Here is a 14,764-nt window from a genome sequence, read left to right on the forward strand (position 1 = left end):
AAGCAGGCTTCCTGCCGAGCAGGGAACCTTATGCGGGGCTCAATCCCAGGACCCTGGGATCATGACCCCAGCTAAAGGCAGATGCTTAACAACTGAGCCACCCAGGCGCCCCTGTTCCTTTTATTGTTAAATAGTATTCCATTGTATGAAAAGAGCATAATTCGTCTAGCCATTCACATGTTGGTGGGCATTTGGGTTGTTTCCAATTGGGCTATTATGAAGAATGCTGCTAAGAACATTTCTGTACAAGTCTTTGTGTGGATACGTTTCCACTACTCTTAGGTTGATATGTAATGGAAAAATTGCTGGATCACACAGTAAATTTATGTTCAACATTTTAAGAAACTGCCAAACTGTTTTCCAAAGTGGCTGCACCATTGTACATTCCCATCAGCAAAGTGTGACGGTTCCCATTTCTCCATATTCTCTCCAAAATCTGTTATTACCTGTATGCTAAAATATGGACATTCTATGAAAAACAACCCACCCACCCAAGTTTTAAAACGTTCAGTGAGGAGGCTGCGCTTTTGAGAGATAAAACGAGGATCTTTCAAGAACTGCGGTCCTCCAGCCAGCAGAGGGCGCGCCAAGCCAGGAGCTCTCCTCCCAGCCTTTCACAGCGCCATCTTAGCGAGATCCCCGTTGCTAGGAGACGTAGATGCGTCTTTTGGCTCCAGACCCCAGCCTCGCTGCTATTCCAGGCTCTCTCTCTTGTGGGCGGACTAAGTTCTAGGGTCCCACTACCATCCAGGGGCAGTTCCAGGAGGCCCTTTTCTGGGGGCTTTTTCCTCCTACTTCCCCTAAAGCTAGCCAAAGCGGACTGAGGATCCTTGCCTAGATCCACCTCCACCGCCCACCCAGCTATGCCTAAGAAAGGGAAAAAGGCCAAGATGCCCCTGTCCGATGAGGAGCAGCTGCTTCTGTTTCAGCAGAAGTTGCTGGCAGAGGAGGAGATGGCCAAGAAGAAAGAGAGGCTCCTAAGCCAGTTCTTGAAGGTGATGGTTTTCTTCATTACTCTCCTCCCAACCCCACCCACCCCCTGCACTGCACGCCTTGACCCTCTCATTGTGGCAGCCTGTTTTCATGCTGGCCTCTCCTCCTCCGGAAATCTTGAAACCCAAGTATACTTAGGTTTCTGGCAACACTGGGAAGAAGGCAGTTCTTTGTGAAGCACAGAGGGGGGCAGTGGTGTAGAGGTTGGCCGTCACACCTGAGCCCCAGACTGGGACACTAGGTGTTATCAGCCATCAGAGCAGTCAGCAATTCTGACATGCTCCCTGGGGATTACAAACCACATCCTGCTCTGATGTCTTCACCTGAAGGAAATTCACCCTTGCCCTCCCTGAAGTGCCATCAGGCTGTTCCTGTCTTACCTCAGACCCTCCCAAAAACAAGAACAGGAACTCCCTGAGTGTTAGTCATCAGGAACTTTGGTCTCTCAGAAAAGACAAAGGGTAAGGTGTCAGTGACAAACTGTGATCTTGTTTGTTTTACCATAACAGGGCTTTAGGCCCTGACCTCCTGGGGGTGTATTTATTCCTTCACACAGGACAAGCTGGCCAAGGAGGAGCACAACAGTGCTCTGAACCTTAACAAGATTAACACACAGTGGAGAACCGTCCTTAGGGAAGTCAAGACCAGAGAGCTTCACAAGGACATTGAGATCCTCAGTCAAACATTTGAACGAGTGGTGGACTGCAAGGACAGTGTCATCAAGGTAGGCACTCTTCCCAAGGAAACGCTTGAACCTGGCTGCCTTGATCTTTTAATAGAATGGGCCTACTGAATTAATTTATTAATCAAGTTCTTTGGGTTGGGGAGAGGGAGAGAGAGAATCCCAAGCAGACTCCATGCCCAGAGTGGAGCCTGACGGGGGGCTCAATCTCACAACCCCGAAATCATGACCTGAGCTGAAATCAAGAGTTGGATGCTTAACCGACTGAGCCACCAAGGTGCCCCTGATTTTCTCATCAGTCTTAAAGCCCTTACGAGATGCAGGCTGTAATGGAGCTGGCTTTAGTAATACGTCTTCACTGAAATGAAAAGTGGACTACTGGGCTGTCCTCCCTCTCCCCTACCCCAGCGTAGCCATCTTCCTTGGTCTACTGCCTGAAACCAGCACTATACAATATTAGCGTTGTAAGGCACAGCAGACATCACCCAATGACCTGAACTTAGTCTCGCATCTTCACTTCGATGTGAGAAGACTCCATTCCAGAGAGGGGAACTGGCTTGCCTGATGTCACACAGCCAGTCAGCGAGAGAGCTGGAACCAGAGCATGAGTTTCTTGATTCCTACTCCCGTGCTTTATTTAACCAAATTCTGTTTGGCCTCTTTGATTCAAGTTCAGTGGCCTTGGAGGAATCTGAGATCTCCATGCGTAAGAGCAGTTCTGGATTTCTAAGCAGCTCAGTCAGCCATATGCTCTTGGGAGATTGAGTTGAGTCCATACCATCTTCTTTTCCAAGGGATTTTGCTATATCCCTTCTTTCATTCTACTTTTAACCTCTGTTTACTGACTCCTCCTTAGTCTTTTCTATCTTAAAACAACAGCAACAGAAATCCCACAGTAGGGGCGCCTGGGTGGCACAGCGGTTAAGCGTCTGCCTTCGGCTCAGGGCGTGATCCTGGCGTTCTGGGATCGAGCCCCACATCAGGCTCCTCCGCCATGAGCCTGCTTCTTCCTCTCCCACTCCCCCTGCTTGTGTTCCCTCTCTCGCTGGCTGTCTCTGTCTCTGTCAAATAAATAAATAAAATCTTAAAAAAAAAAAAAAAGAAATCCCACAGTAACAGCAAAATACACATTGTCAGCCTGGCATGCCCCCTCTTGAAAAGACGCGTCTCTCCTTCACAGCCTAACTCCTGAGGTAAAACAATTTCAGTAGACCTAGGCAAGCTTCGAGTGATTTATATTAAGAGTCCCCAAATTTGCAAAAAAAAAAACCCATTATACATTAGAATTCCTCACCCCACCAGTTATACCTCATGGCTTTTTTAAGTGACTTCTTCAGACCCGTATTGGCAGTTATCAAATACTTGCTGAGAAGAGAACCAGCAGTGTTCATTTAGGGATGCTGAGCAGTGGTCAGGCTCCCCCTGACCTAAGCCAGTCAGCTTCCAGCTTTGCAGCTAATGCTTACGGTCCCTGCCTTAGGTAAATCACACACTGCTAATGGAGCTCCTGCAGGGTCATTCCTGAATAACCGAACCTACCCGGTGTTAAATGTGCAAATGTTAGTGACCCTCACTTGCTGTCCCCACTTCTTCACTTCCTGTTTATCCTGCATCCCACATCTGATGCCCACTCTTCCCCAGGAAGTTGCTCTGGGAAAGACTACCAGGCCCGAATCACGGACACTTTTCATCCTTTGGTCTTCATCTAACCCGACTCCTCTGTGGCACAGACATTTTTTTTTTATGATTTTATTTACTTATTTGAGAGAGAGAGAGAGAGAGAACCTGAGCAGAGGGGAGGGGCAGAGGAAGAGGGCCAAGCAGACTCCCCACTGAGCAAGGAGCCCTATGTAGGACTCGATCCCAGGACCCCGAGATCACCAGCTAAGCCAAAGTCAGACGCTCAACCAACTAGGCCACCCAGGTGCCCCTGTGGCACTGACATTCTTGGTCATGCCCTCCTTGAAACTCCCCTTTGGCTTCCATGACACCATTCTTTTCTGGCTTTTCTCCTGCCTCTGGGATATATAGGGAATCCTCTGTGAGTTTATCTTCCTCTCTCCCAACACCTGAACTTTAGCATTTCCCACGTTTCTGAGTCTGGCCGTCTCGCCTTTTAGCCAGGTGTCTAGGGCCTAGACAGTCATGCTCATTACCCTGACTTAATTTTTTTAGATTTCATTTATTTATTTAGAGCGAACATAGGTGGGAGGAGGGGGAGAGGGAGAGAATCTCAAGCAGACTCCTCGCTAAGCATGGAGCCTGATGCAGGGCTCAGTCTCACAACCCCAGCTGAAACCAAGGGTCAGTGCTCAACCGACTGAGCCACCCAGGCACCCCTCATTACCCTGACTTTAAATATCACTTTTATATTAATGACTTCCAAGTTCTGTGACACCAGCCTGGATTTCTTGCGTGAGTTCCACATCATTCTATTCAAGATTCCTAGATATCTGTTCCTGGCTATTGCATTGTCCTCACAACCAAAGTCAGGAGCTCTCCCTTCCCTGGCCAGGCCCAAACCAAGTTTTCCACAATCTGGTCTTTCTTACTCTCTATTCAGGTGGCCAGTGCCATTCACCAAACGACCCAACACAGAAATCTGGGAATCATCCTAGGTTTTGCCTCCATCCCTGATTTCTGTTACTAAGTTTTGTGTAAACCCTCTGCTTAAGTATTTTTCAAAGCTATACCCTGCTCTCCTTCCCCATTGTTCTGCTGCAGGTGAGACCTGGGCATCTTCTCTCATATGGATTCTTCCAACAGTGTCCTATCTTCCAGCCTTCATGCCCAGCCACCTCTAGATGACTGTCGACACAACTACCAGGATTACCTTTTCAAAACAAAAATCTGATCCTGTTATTCCACTGCTTAAATTTTAGTGGCTCCCACCCCTTCCACAGGAAAAAAATCCAAACTCCAGGGAAAGAACATCAAAGCCCTCCATGATCTGGTGTCTGCCTGTATCTTTCACACAGCCCGCCTTGTTTCTGACATGTGTTTTTGCACATGCTGTTCCCTCTATCTGGAATTCTCTCTTCCCCATCTCTTCAGTCTTCCTGGCAATCTCTCACTCCTTCAGGAGTGCTACAAATGACATCTGTCCTGTGAAGCCTTCCCCAGTGCTCTTAGTCAGACGCAGGCACTCAGTCTTTGGTATCCCATTGTCACTGGCAAATCATCAACCGCATAGCAATTTCCATGTTATTGTAATTTCCTGTTTATGTAACTCCTTTCCTACTGCAAGACCGCATGCTCCTTTGGGGGGCAATGAGCATGTCTTTTCATCCCCGAATGCTTGGCATCCGGCACAGCGCTGGTACACGACAGGTTTAGTGAACACTGGCTGAGGGAATGAAGAGGTTTCCACTATCAGCACCTATTTCAAAAGATCCGGTTTCATACCAAACATTTAAGGTAAAAGCTGACTGCACAGAGGTTGTGGCAGTTTACAAGGAGTGGCTCAAGACGCCTCGATCACGTGGGCATTCACTAAATCCTTTTCTTTGGTTTCATTCACTTTTTAAAAAGATTTTATGTTTAGGGGCGCCTGGGTGGCTCAGTCGTTAAGCATCTGCCTTCAGCTCAGGGCGTGATCCCAGAGTCCTGGGATCGAGCCCCACATCGGGCTCCTCTGCTGGGAGCCTGCTTCTTCCTCTCCCACTCCCCCTGCCTGTGTTCCCTCTCCCGCTGGCTGTCTCTCTCTCTGTCAAGTAAATAAATAAAATCTTTAAAAAAATTAAATTAAAAAAATAAAGATTTTATGTTTATCTCCACACCCAACGTGGGGCTCGAACTCACAACCCCCAGATCAAGAGTCGCATGCTCCACCGACCGAGCCAGCCAGTCACCCATTTCACTCATTTTAATTTGTTTTACGTTTTTGAATAGGTAATACACTGCCATTATTCAAAATTCAAAAGATGAAGTTATATAGAGAAAAGTGCCCTCCCACCCGTGCCTTCCAGCCACACAGAGCCTCTCTCAATCATCTTAGTTTCACGAGTAAGCCTTTTTTTACACAAATGGTAGTATTACATACTGTTCTGCCCCTTGTCTTTTTCAAACAATATATCCTGGGGACTATTCCACATTAGCCCATAAAGAGCTTCTCATTTTTTTTTAACAACGGTATAGTATTCTGTATTGTAGTTTAACATGTTACTTTGTCTTCTGTATTTCCCAGATCTTGGTAATTAGATCTAGAAGGCTGGAGGTGTTGTATTCTTCCACCAAGAAGCACATGTGTCTGGTTATCTCTTTTTTGAGAGAGAGAGAGAGAGAAAGCACACACGCATGCGAGTGGGGGAAGGGACAGAGGGAGAGAATTTTCAAGCAAACTCCCTGCTGAGCGTGGAGCCCAAGGCGGGGCTCCATCGCACCACCCCGAGATCATGACTTGACCAGAAATCAAGAGTCAGACACTCAACCGACTGAGCCACCCAGGCATCCTGTCTGGTTATCTCTTTCCATGATGTTGACTATCCACTAATTCATTGGGGGTTGCAAAATGCTGATTTTCTAGGAGTATCATTCCTTTTTCATTTATTAGCTTGAATACTTTTTTTTTTAAGATTTTATTTATTTGACAGAGACACAGCGAGAGAGGGAACACAAGCAGGGGGAGTGGGAGAGGGAGAAGCAGGCTTCCCACTGAGCAGGGAGCCTGATGCGGGGCTCGATCCCGGGACCCTGGGATCATGACCTGAGCCGAAGGCAGACGCTTAACTACTGAGCCACCCAGGTGCCCCTGGCTTGAATACGTCTATAAAGAGATACCTTCTGTCATTTACCATTCAATTATCAAGATGTATAGTTTATATAATAAAGGCAGCATAAATGCTTGATTCTTTCTTTGCCCTTTATACACCATTAAAAAAAAAAAAAGAATGGGTTGCCTGGTATGCTCCAATGGTAACTGAGTTTTTTAAGTATCCTTACGAATTCATAAACATAACTGATATTTTTCAATTCATTGTCGTTTTTGTCCTTATCGATGCTCACATTGTCCCCTTTTTGCCTGTGAAGTGTTCCAGTTATCCAATACTACATATCACACCATCCCCGAATTAGTGACTTAAAACAATTTATTATTTCTCACAATTTGTTGATCTACTTCACCCACGTGTTTCTTGCTTGCTGTCTCTCCTGCAGTTTTCGGTCAGATGTCAGTTGGGGCTAGTCATCTGAAGGTTTGACTGGGCTGGATGTCTAAGGTGGCTGGCGGTTGATTCGGACAGTCAGCTGGGAGGGAGTTCGAGTGGCCTGCTGACTAGAATGGCTTAACGTGGCCTCTCCCCGGGCACTACCCTTCTCACAGTGACGGCTGGGTTCCTGGAGGGAGTGTCCCAAGAACCAGCATTCCAAGGGGCCGGAAGCAGAAGCTGCCAGGTCATGTAAGGGTTATGCTGGCAACTGGCACAGTGTCACTTCCACCATATTCTAATGGTCCAACTGGTCACAGCGTCTGCCCACAATCAAGGAGATGGAAGAAGAGAATACCTCTTGACGGAGGAGTGGCAAGGTCACATTGCAGAAGATTGGAGGAAAGCAGATAGTGTTATGCCCATCTTTGGAAGATAAAATCTGCCCCAGTGAGATACTTTTCTTGGTTCCTGAGTTCTTTTGACATGACCTCATTGATCTTTCACAACTGCTTTGCTACCTTGTACAACAAGGTACCCTAGCTTCTGCTTGTTTACCTTCTGCCTCAGACCTTGGAGCAGCCATTTCTCCAAGAATCCTCAATTCCTTTTAGCGGTAGCCTCATCATTATAAATGTCTGTTGTCCCTAGGACAGCGCCTGGCTACGTGGGGTTCCCTGATGTCACTCTTACTTTCCAACCATGACTGGGAGAACCAGCTCTCCTAGAGCCAAAGAGCTGGCATCAGGAACTAAGGGAAAATGCCATTCATGCCATCCAGCTGAATACACTCTTATTTTCTCGCACTGATGCCATTCAGCCAAAATGGTAACTCTCTGTTTCCTGCCCAGTCTTTAGCCAGGGACCTGTCAGAAGCAGAGGAGCAGTACGCCCACGCCCTGCGTGGCCACCTGCACAGCATTGACCAGCTCTTAGCCCTGCAGAGATGCCGGCTCGGCCTCCTAGAGGAAAGTTACACCACGGAGCTGGAGGCCCTAACCAAAGAGTTTGAGACAGAAAGGTATGGGGGCCTAAAAGGAAATCGGGGATTGAGTCCAGGACAGTAGCCAGAGCCCGTGTCAAGGAGCTACCTCTAAGCGGGCGGCCAGCAACCTGGAGCACCCCACCCTGCTTATGACATGACCCCCACCGGAGAACATCCGGTGTTCCCTCTAAACTAATGCGGGCTTAAGCTAGTGGCTTTAGCCTCCCTAGGCCCATGCCAGGTCTCTATCTGTAACACCCTCACCACCTACTTTCAGCTATCAAAATCCAACCCATCTGGCAGGGGACAGGGAGGGGAGGGAGACTTCTCACTGAAATCTTTTGTACTTTTTTGCTTTTCGTTATCGTATGGATGGATTGCCTGTTCAAAAATCAAAATAATCTTATTCACGCTTTCTGACCCTAAAACGAATAGAGCCTACCCTCCCTCTGTGACCCCTCAGTACCTAGGAGTTTGTACCACTCATAGTTTTACTGCATACTGCTTCGAGTTGTCAGTATTGGTCCATATGGTTTATCCCTCAGAGCAGGGACAGTGTCTTATCTCCCACAGGAAAACAATTACTGACCAGCATGAAAAAGAGATGCACTACTTACAAGATGTCTTCATGGCTATGGAGCAGAACTATATAGATTCTGAGTATGAAAGTAAGCTGGAGTTCCAGAGCATATGGGAGGATGTCAAAAACAAGGTATGGAGGGAGAGAAAAATGCGCAAGGCCACTGGAGGCCCTAGAGACACCTAGCCAACACAACCAAGAAAATGCCTGTACCCCTACTGCATTTTGTAACTTTGTAGAAATTGGGCAGAAGCATTCTGAAATGTCAAGGAAATGCAGTTTAAGCTAAAAGGCGCCAAGGAGGTCATTTGGCTTCACTCCTGTGATTTGTAGATGAAGGAACTAAGGCCCAGAGAAGTAAAATGATCTGGCAGAGTCATGCTCCTGCTTTGGGGGAGAACCAGGAGAATCCAGGTCTGCCCTTGGCCCGAAGTGCTTTCCACCATCCTAGAGGCTGCAGACTTAGCTGTCTTGCAGACCTGGGCTTGGGCATGGGGTTTTTGGGTTTTTTTTGGTTTTTCTCCATAGTGTTTTGTGAATCTTTAAAATAAGCTTCCTACATTTAACAATTGGGAAATTTCAGCAGTAGTGCCTGGCTGGCTCAGTCCGTAGAGCATGCGACTCTTGATCTCAGGGTCATGAGTTCAAGCCCCATGTTGGGCATGGAGCCTACTTATTTAAAAAAGAAATTAATAAAAATAAAAATGGGGGAGATTTCACATAAAAACCCAAAATTTTAGCTTCTCTTGAAAAAAGATCTGGTAACACTGGGTCACATTTCCAAGTAGGGACATTCGTGTGGAGCTAAGCAGATATGCTATCCCCCACCCCCAACGCCAGGGAGCAGTTCTCTGGCTCACCACAGGCCCCCTCTAGCTTACAGCTATTTACATCATCTGCCTGGTCTTTGGAGGCATTTTCATTGGCAACCTCTGCACTGTGCTAGGTTATAAACAGTTCAAGCGGGTGAGGGTGCTGGAGGCATGGATACAGTAATCCCAAGCACTGGCTCCTCTCGTGCCACTTCCTAGAATTTAGAAGAGAAGCATTTTCTAAGATTGCAACTGGAGAACATAGTAGAAGATCTGTGGAGAAGGTTCCAGGACGCACTCAAGAATTACGTCGATGCCACAGAGGACCAAAAGATTGCCTTTGAAACTCTGAAGGTGAAAGATGAGAAGAGCTCCAAAGAGATTGAAGCACAGATGAAAAAAATACAGAGACTACAGGTGAGTGCAGCCAACTGCAAATAGTCACAGCTTTAACTGCTCCATTATCCCCTGGTCGGCTTCTCCCAGTTTCTACTGGACTCTGTCACTGGCTGGGGAAAGACGAGATCTCTGGATTTCAGTCCCCAGATTGTCCTTTTACCTGTCTCACTGAAGACCCTTAGCTCATCAAGGGTTTCCTCTAAACTGTTCCTCCAGGACTCCATAATTATTTTAAAAAGCAAGATCATGGTGCACGGCCGAGAGAGTGAAGACCAGAACCAGTACATTCGTAAGGACAAGGAGCTGGTCCTTGCCCAACTGCGAAAACTGAAGGCCCAAAGGACTCAGGCCCGGGAGCTATCACAGGAAAACTTAGTCAAACTCACCTTGGAAAGTAATGCCACCCTCAAGGCTCTGAGAAAGATCGTCGATAAGGTGACAGGGGAGAGGGTAGTCAAAACAATGCCAAGGAACTTGGCTCCCTGCAAACTGAAAGGGGTTTGAGAGAGGAAGAGGGCTTTCTCCTGCTTCCTGCCTGAGTGGCCATCTGGAGTACCTTTTTTATCCCATGTTCCCTCCCCTCTCACATTTTTTTTTTAAGATTTTATTTATTTATTCGACAGAGATAGAGACAGCCAGCGAGAGAGGGAACACAAGCAGGGGGAGTGGGAGAGGAAGAAGCAGGCTCACAGCGGAGGAGCCTGATGTGGGGCTCGATCCCATAACGCCGGGATCACGCCCTGAGCCGAAGGCAGACGCCCAACCACTGTGCCACCCAGGCGCCCCTCCCCTCTCACATTTTAAGTTAAATGAATTAATAATGAATTTGCTAAGAACGGTGCTCGGCATCTAGTAAGCACTCTGTGTTAGATGTACTCATTACCCTGGTCGCACATGTGGATGAATAGCTTCCTTGGGTTCAAGCAGGGGAACCAGCTCCACTATTTCCCCTCCCACCCCCTTTCCTAATAAGAGGTCTCTTCCTGCTTCTCATAGGGTGAAAAGATCCTGAAACTTGCTGAAATATGTAGGAAGTTTGAAACAGAGGAAGAAAAAGTGCTGCCTTTCTACTCATCGGTCTTGACTCCTGAGGAGCAGAAGGAGATAGAAGACATGCATCCGGAGGAGCTTACCGAGGAGCTCGCAAAGGTAAACGTTCCTAGGGCCCAGAGGCCATCACCCAAGGCTGGGGATGACGGGGCGCCAGGCTGCCTTTGCTGATGGGCCTCAACACGCTCCTTCTTCCTTTAACTCAACTCCCAGGTGATAGTGAACTACACAGGGATGGAGAATTTCTGGAAGAGGTACAACAAAGTGAAACTGGAGCAACTGAGCCTCCAACATAGACATGGCCAGTTGTTAGAAATCAATGGGAAGCTGCGAGCGATGCTGAGGCGGTACTTGGATGGCATTTCGGTGAGTGACGAAGTGCTCAGCCAGCTCAACCCGCTCTTTATCGTCAACCATCGAAGTAACTTGCCCCAGCCTCTGTCCGCACCTACCACCCAGCCAGGCGACAGACCACCTCCAACCACTTACAACATCACTGAAGCAGCCCACGTGATCTCCCACACCCTGTGACAGAAGGAGAAAATCGCTTTTCAAACCCCAAACAATTTCTGGAGAGACTGGAGGACTTTGCTATTAAAAATGCCCATGAGGTGTATGAGCTCCTTGTATGTTTGGCATACTGGGCAGAGCAGTCTACTCGGAAGATCCTAGGAATACAGTGGCCCCGGAGAGTGGAGATAACAGCTACGCAATTATCAGGAGGCTCCTTGTTCAACGAAGCACCGCTCCTTTGAGTCTGGGCACCATGAGGCCCAGAACCCATACCTTTGGGACGTAGAGCTCCTGTGGGAACATTCAAGAGCAGGTCCTTGGCAGTAAGTTAAGACAAGAAGCGGAGACAGGGGAAGAGGTGATCCAAAGCCTCCAGCCACCCCCATGTCAGGCAAGAGCCAACTCAGAGTGCCTTTTTCCCCAGCCCTTTACCTCACCCCACTTACAGAAGTAGCCTCAGAAAAGTATCAGGTGAAGAATCCAGAGAAATTTTAAAAAATTATTTATTATTTCTTTTTGCTCTTGTTTCGTTTCTCTTCCTTGAGCTTCTTTTTGGAGACTTTAGGTCTGTTGGCCTTTTTGTACAGGTGATACCCAATGAGGCCCAGGAGGGCTGGCACCGTGGCCATGCCTACCAGAGGCAAAATGCCCTTCACCAGCTTTTGCCAGTAGTTGGCTCGGATCAGTGCAATCAGCTCCACATCAAACTGCAGCACTGCATCCGCTGGAGGCAGAGAGGAGGCGAGGGTTAGAATCTCTGCACTTTAGCCAGCGCTCAGAATCTAAAGGAGAGCCGGGGGGGGGCAGGCCCCACCGGAGCAACAACCATGAAGCTCGCAAGACACACATGCCGCGTTCCTTCAGACAAAAGTAGAGAAGGGTTATGAGCAGACTCCACTGAGAGTGACCTTTACCCCGAATCTACAAGTGTGGCTTGTGTTCAGCGGCGAGTCTTAGGACAGGGAAACTTTCTGTGGATCTAAGACATACAGGCCGTTCTCCATTTATAAGTGAGAGAACCTCTATACTCACTGTACTCCCACTTCCAAATAGCCACATTGATAGAATCTTTGCAGGGCGGAAATTAAACTGGATTTAACCTACACATTTTAGGATGTCACCAACCAATGAGCACACACAATGTGACTGTTAGAAAACACAGATGTTGCAACACAGAGGAAGGACGTGGCTTAAGAAGGAGTGGGTGAATGAACTCCTGGAGTGAGTCAGGGGACAACTGCAAACACTGGAAATGGGGAGATAATAGGGCTTTGGGTAAAAGAGCTTTTCTTTAGTCCCATGACCCTCTTTGCGGTCCTTCCTCTAAGTTGGAACTAGGATAAGAACTTTTATCCTATACTCTGAAGTACAAAACATTTTGGCTACGGGAACATTTGTTATAATCCAAGGCAAGAGATCGCATCTTAGGAAATCTGTCCAGGGACCTGTTGGCAGCTTTTAAAGTTATACAGTGGGCTTAGCTCCTAAAAGTTGGTTTTTGTTTTGCTTGGTTTTGAATCACTTGACTGCGATTATTTTTACTGCCTCTTCCCTTGTGGAGGCTGAAAAGAGGGGTGGGGATGTGGTGAGAAGCCATGCCAGCTGCACAAATGACACAGGTTGGAGTTGTGGAGAAAAGGCAGGAAGAAGTCTAGAATTCTCAGAGGGGTAGCAGAGGCAACAGACCTGTCTCTAGTCCCTGTTGGTGATGTGAAGAGGAAAAAAGCAGCCCTGCAGAAGGAGGCCCCAGCCACCCCCAGCCTTTTCAGCAAACTGGATTTAGACTTTTTCAAGCTCCAGACAAAGCTCTGAGGGACCGGGTATTTTGATTGCCTGAGAGAGAGGCCTAGTCAGATTACCTGGGATAGATGGTGGAAATCCCCGTTTTCCATAGGCCAAGTGCGAAGGAATGATTGCCCTTCGCTTCTCTCTGAGGGAAGGAATGTAAATCACAGCTAGAGGTGGGACCAGGTGGGCCAGCAGCCTCAGTCCATCTGCAGCCCCACCAGCAAAACTCTCTGGATATTCCCCCCAAAACAGGAACTTTGCCACCTGAGCACCAAACAGGTGACCAGGAAAGGTCTCTGTCCCCCCCATAGGCCTCAACTCCTCCAACAAAACCCACAGCCAGATAGGCACAGTGGCTCTGGATGCCTCTAGGGGCCCCAATGGCCTGGACCTGCCCAGTGCAAAGCCTTTATCACACATTCTTCTGCCTTCTCTAGGAGCAAAGATAGCAAAGTAAGCCTCCACCCATGCAAAGGGGGTACCCAAGCCCACCCCTGCCCAGATACTCACCCCACACACATGTCTAGAAGGCTCTGCTCCAGACCTTGAGGAAGAAGACACAACTGAACAGGAAGCTACCTACATTCCCCAAATCCCAGGACAGGAGGATCAAAGGCTCCCTACGACCCTCAACTGAGCTCCCCACTTCTTAATCCCTGGTTGCCAGTCGTGTGTGGGGCAAAAGGAGTGTTAGAAGCCGGGTTTGAACCTCAGGAGGTAACTGGTAGAGTCTGGGAGCATGTCCAATGTATTTTAGGGATTGAGGAGGCGAAGATGGGCTTAGGCTGGGAAGAAGTCGAATGCGAGGCGCAGGTCACATACCTGGGATCACCTGCTTTTGGCCAAGTTCTATAACCAGAGGGTCTCTGGTCAGGGAAGTGTCAATAATGCGTCCATCTACCAAGCTGCCCTGTGGGGAAAGAGCAGCAAGCGCGCACACCTAGTAGCCCCCTCTCAGCAGGCGTGCACCACACACACCGGGGCCCCTGGGCGGCGGCGGCAACCCCTCGCAGCTGCAGCCCGGCGTTCCCCTCTGGGCAGAAAGCAACAGGAAGCCCCAAAGGGCTGGCACTTCTCGGAGATCTCCCCACCCTTCGCTTCTCTGAGCCGGGGCGGAACAGGCGGAAAAGCAGGGAAGGGAAATGGGCAGGCGAGAGGAGCGCCCCTCCCCCCGCCACGTGCTCGACGACCCCAGAGCTCCAACTTCACTCCCGAACCGCTTGCCACGTGTCCCAGCCAACGCTGACGTGTTCCAGCTGGGCGCCGCCCCCTCCCAGGCCCCGCCCCGGCCCCCCAGATCCCTCACCGTGTAGTGTATGTGCAGCGTGTCTCCAAAGGCTGCGGGCTCCGCGCACGGCTCGGGGGGCTCCACCTATGATCGGACTACCGGAGTCACGCAGCCTCCTCCAGAGATCCCGCTCCTGCCCCTACACCCAGCACTCCCCCGCCAGTTCCCGCACTCGCTCACCTCCCCGCTCCCAGGTTCGTTCAGAACCCCCCTGCCCTCCCAAGGCCCAGCCGCCGCAGCCCCGGGACAGCCTCTCCTCACCAGGGTCTCCACTTGCAGGGTCCGGACGGGACTTTCGGTTTCAAACCCAGCGTCAGCCCGGCACACCGCCCCACTGAGCAGCAGCAGCAGCAGCAGGCGGAGCGGGATTAGTGAGGGGCGCAGGGTCATGACTGGACGCGGGGCAAGGCACGGGGCACCAGGACAGGCTGCTCGGGTGGCGGCGGCTAGGACAGCGGTTCCCTCGGCGCCCAGGCCGGACTGGACGGGACGGGGCGGGTCGCGACGCGCCAGCTCCTCCTCCAGCAGCC

General features: G+C 49.4%; 2 protein-coding genes across 2 annotated transcripts; one reads left to right on the forward strand and one right to left on the reverse strand.

Annotated features, from left to right (window-relative positions):
- Window positions 1-424: 424 nt before the first annotated feature.
- On the forward strand, window positions 425-12,263 carry DRC2 (dynein regulatory complex subunit 2). The gene is made up of 8 exons (XM_045801145.2): window positions 425-995; window positions 1,550-1,717; window positions 7,671-7,840; window positions 8,378-8,516; window positions 9,416-9,613; window positions 9,812-10,030; window positions 10,592-10,744; window positions 10,859-12,263. Exons 1-8 carry the CDS (start codon window positions 864-866, stop codon window positions 11,174-11,176), a joined length of 1,497 nt encoding a protein of 498 aa, XP_045657101.1. The 5' UTR covers window positions 425-863; the 3' UTR covers window positions 11,177-12,263.
- On the reverse strand, window positions 11,644-14,740 carry FKBP11 (FKBP prolyl isomerase 11). The gene is made up of 6 exons (XM_045801146.2): window positions 14,496-14,740; window positions 14,253-14,318; window positions 13,769-13,856; window positions 13,457-13,490; window positions 13,018-13,088; window positions 11,644-11,882 (listed from the first exon to the last, which is right to left on the reverse strand). The coding sequence occupies exons 1-6, from the start codon at window positions 14,622-14,624 to the stop codon at window positions 11,665-11,667; spliced, it is 606 nt and encodes a 201-aa protein (XP_045657102.2). The 5' UTR covers window positions 14,625-14,740; the 3' UTR covers window positions 11,644-11,664.
- Between the last annotated feature and the right edge of the window lie 24 nt (window positions 14,741-14,764).

This window comes from Ursus americanus, chromosome 25, assembly GCF_024610735.1.
Source record: "Ursus americanus isolate L20-20 chromosome 25, mUrsAme1.1.p, whole genome shotgun sequence".
In the NCBI taxonomy this organism is placed as follows: Eukaryota; Metazoa; Chordata; class Mammalia; order Carnivora; family Ursidae; genus Ursus; species Ursus americanus.

Excerpts from the sequence above, each read along its gene's own strand:
- DRC2 (XM_045801145.2), top strand. The coding sequence starts at position 864 with ATGCCTAAGAAAGGGAAAAAGGCCAAGATGCCCCTGTCCGATGAGGAG. Across the intron at positions 8,517-9,415 it reads GGGAGGATGTCAAAAACAAG|AATTTAGAAGAGAAGCATTT; the intron begins GTATGGAGGGAG and ends GCCACTTCCTAG. Across the intron at positions 10,745-10,858 it reads TTACCGAGGAGCTCGCAAAG|GTGATAGTGAACTACACAGG; the intron begins GTAAACGTTCCT and ends CTCAACTCCCAG.
- FKBP11 (XM_045801146.2), bottom strand. The coding sequence starts at position 14,624 with ATGACCCTGCGCCCCTCACTAATCCCGCTCCGCCTGCTGCTGCTGCTG. Across the intron at positions 13,857-14,252 it reads CGCTGCACATACACTACACG|GGCAGCTTGGTAGATGGACG; the intron begins GTGAGGGATCTG and ends CTTTCCCCACAG. Across the intron at positions 13,089-13,456 it reads CTTCTAGACATGTGTGTGGG|AGAGAAGCGAAGGGCAATCA; the intron begins GTGAGTATCTGG and ends TCCTTCCCTCAG.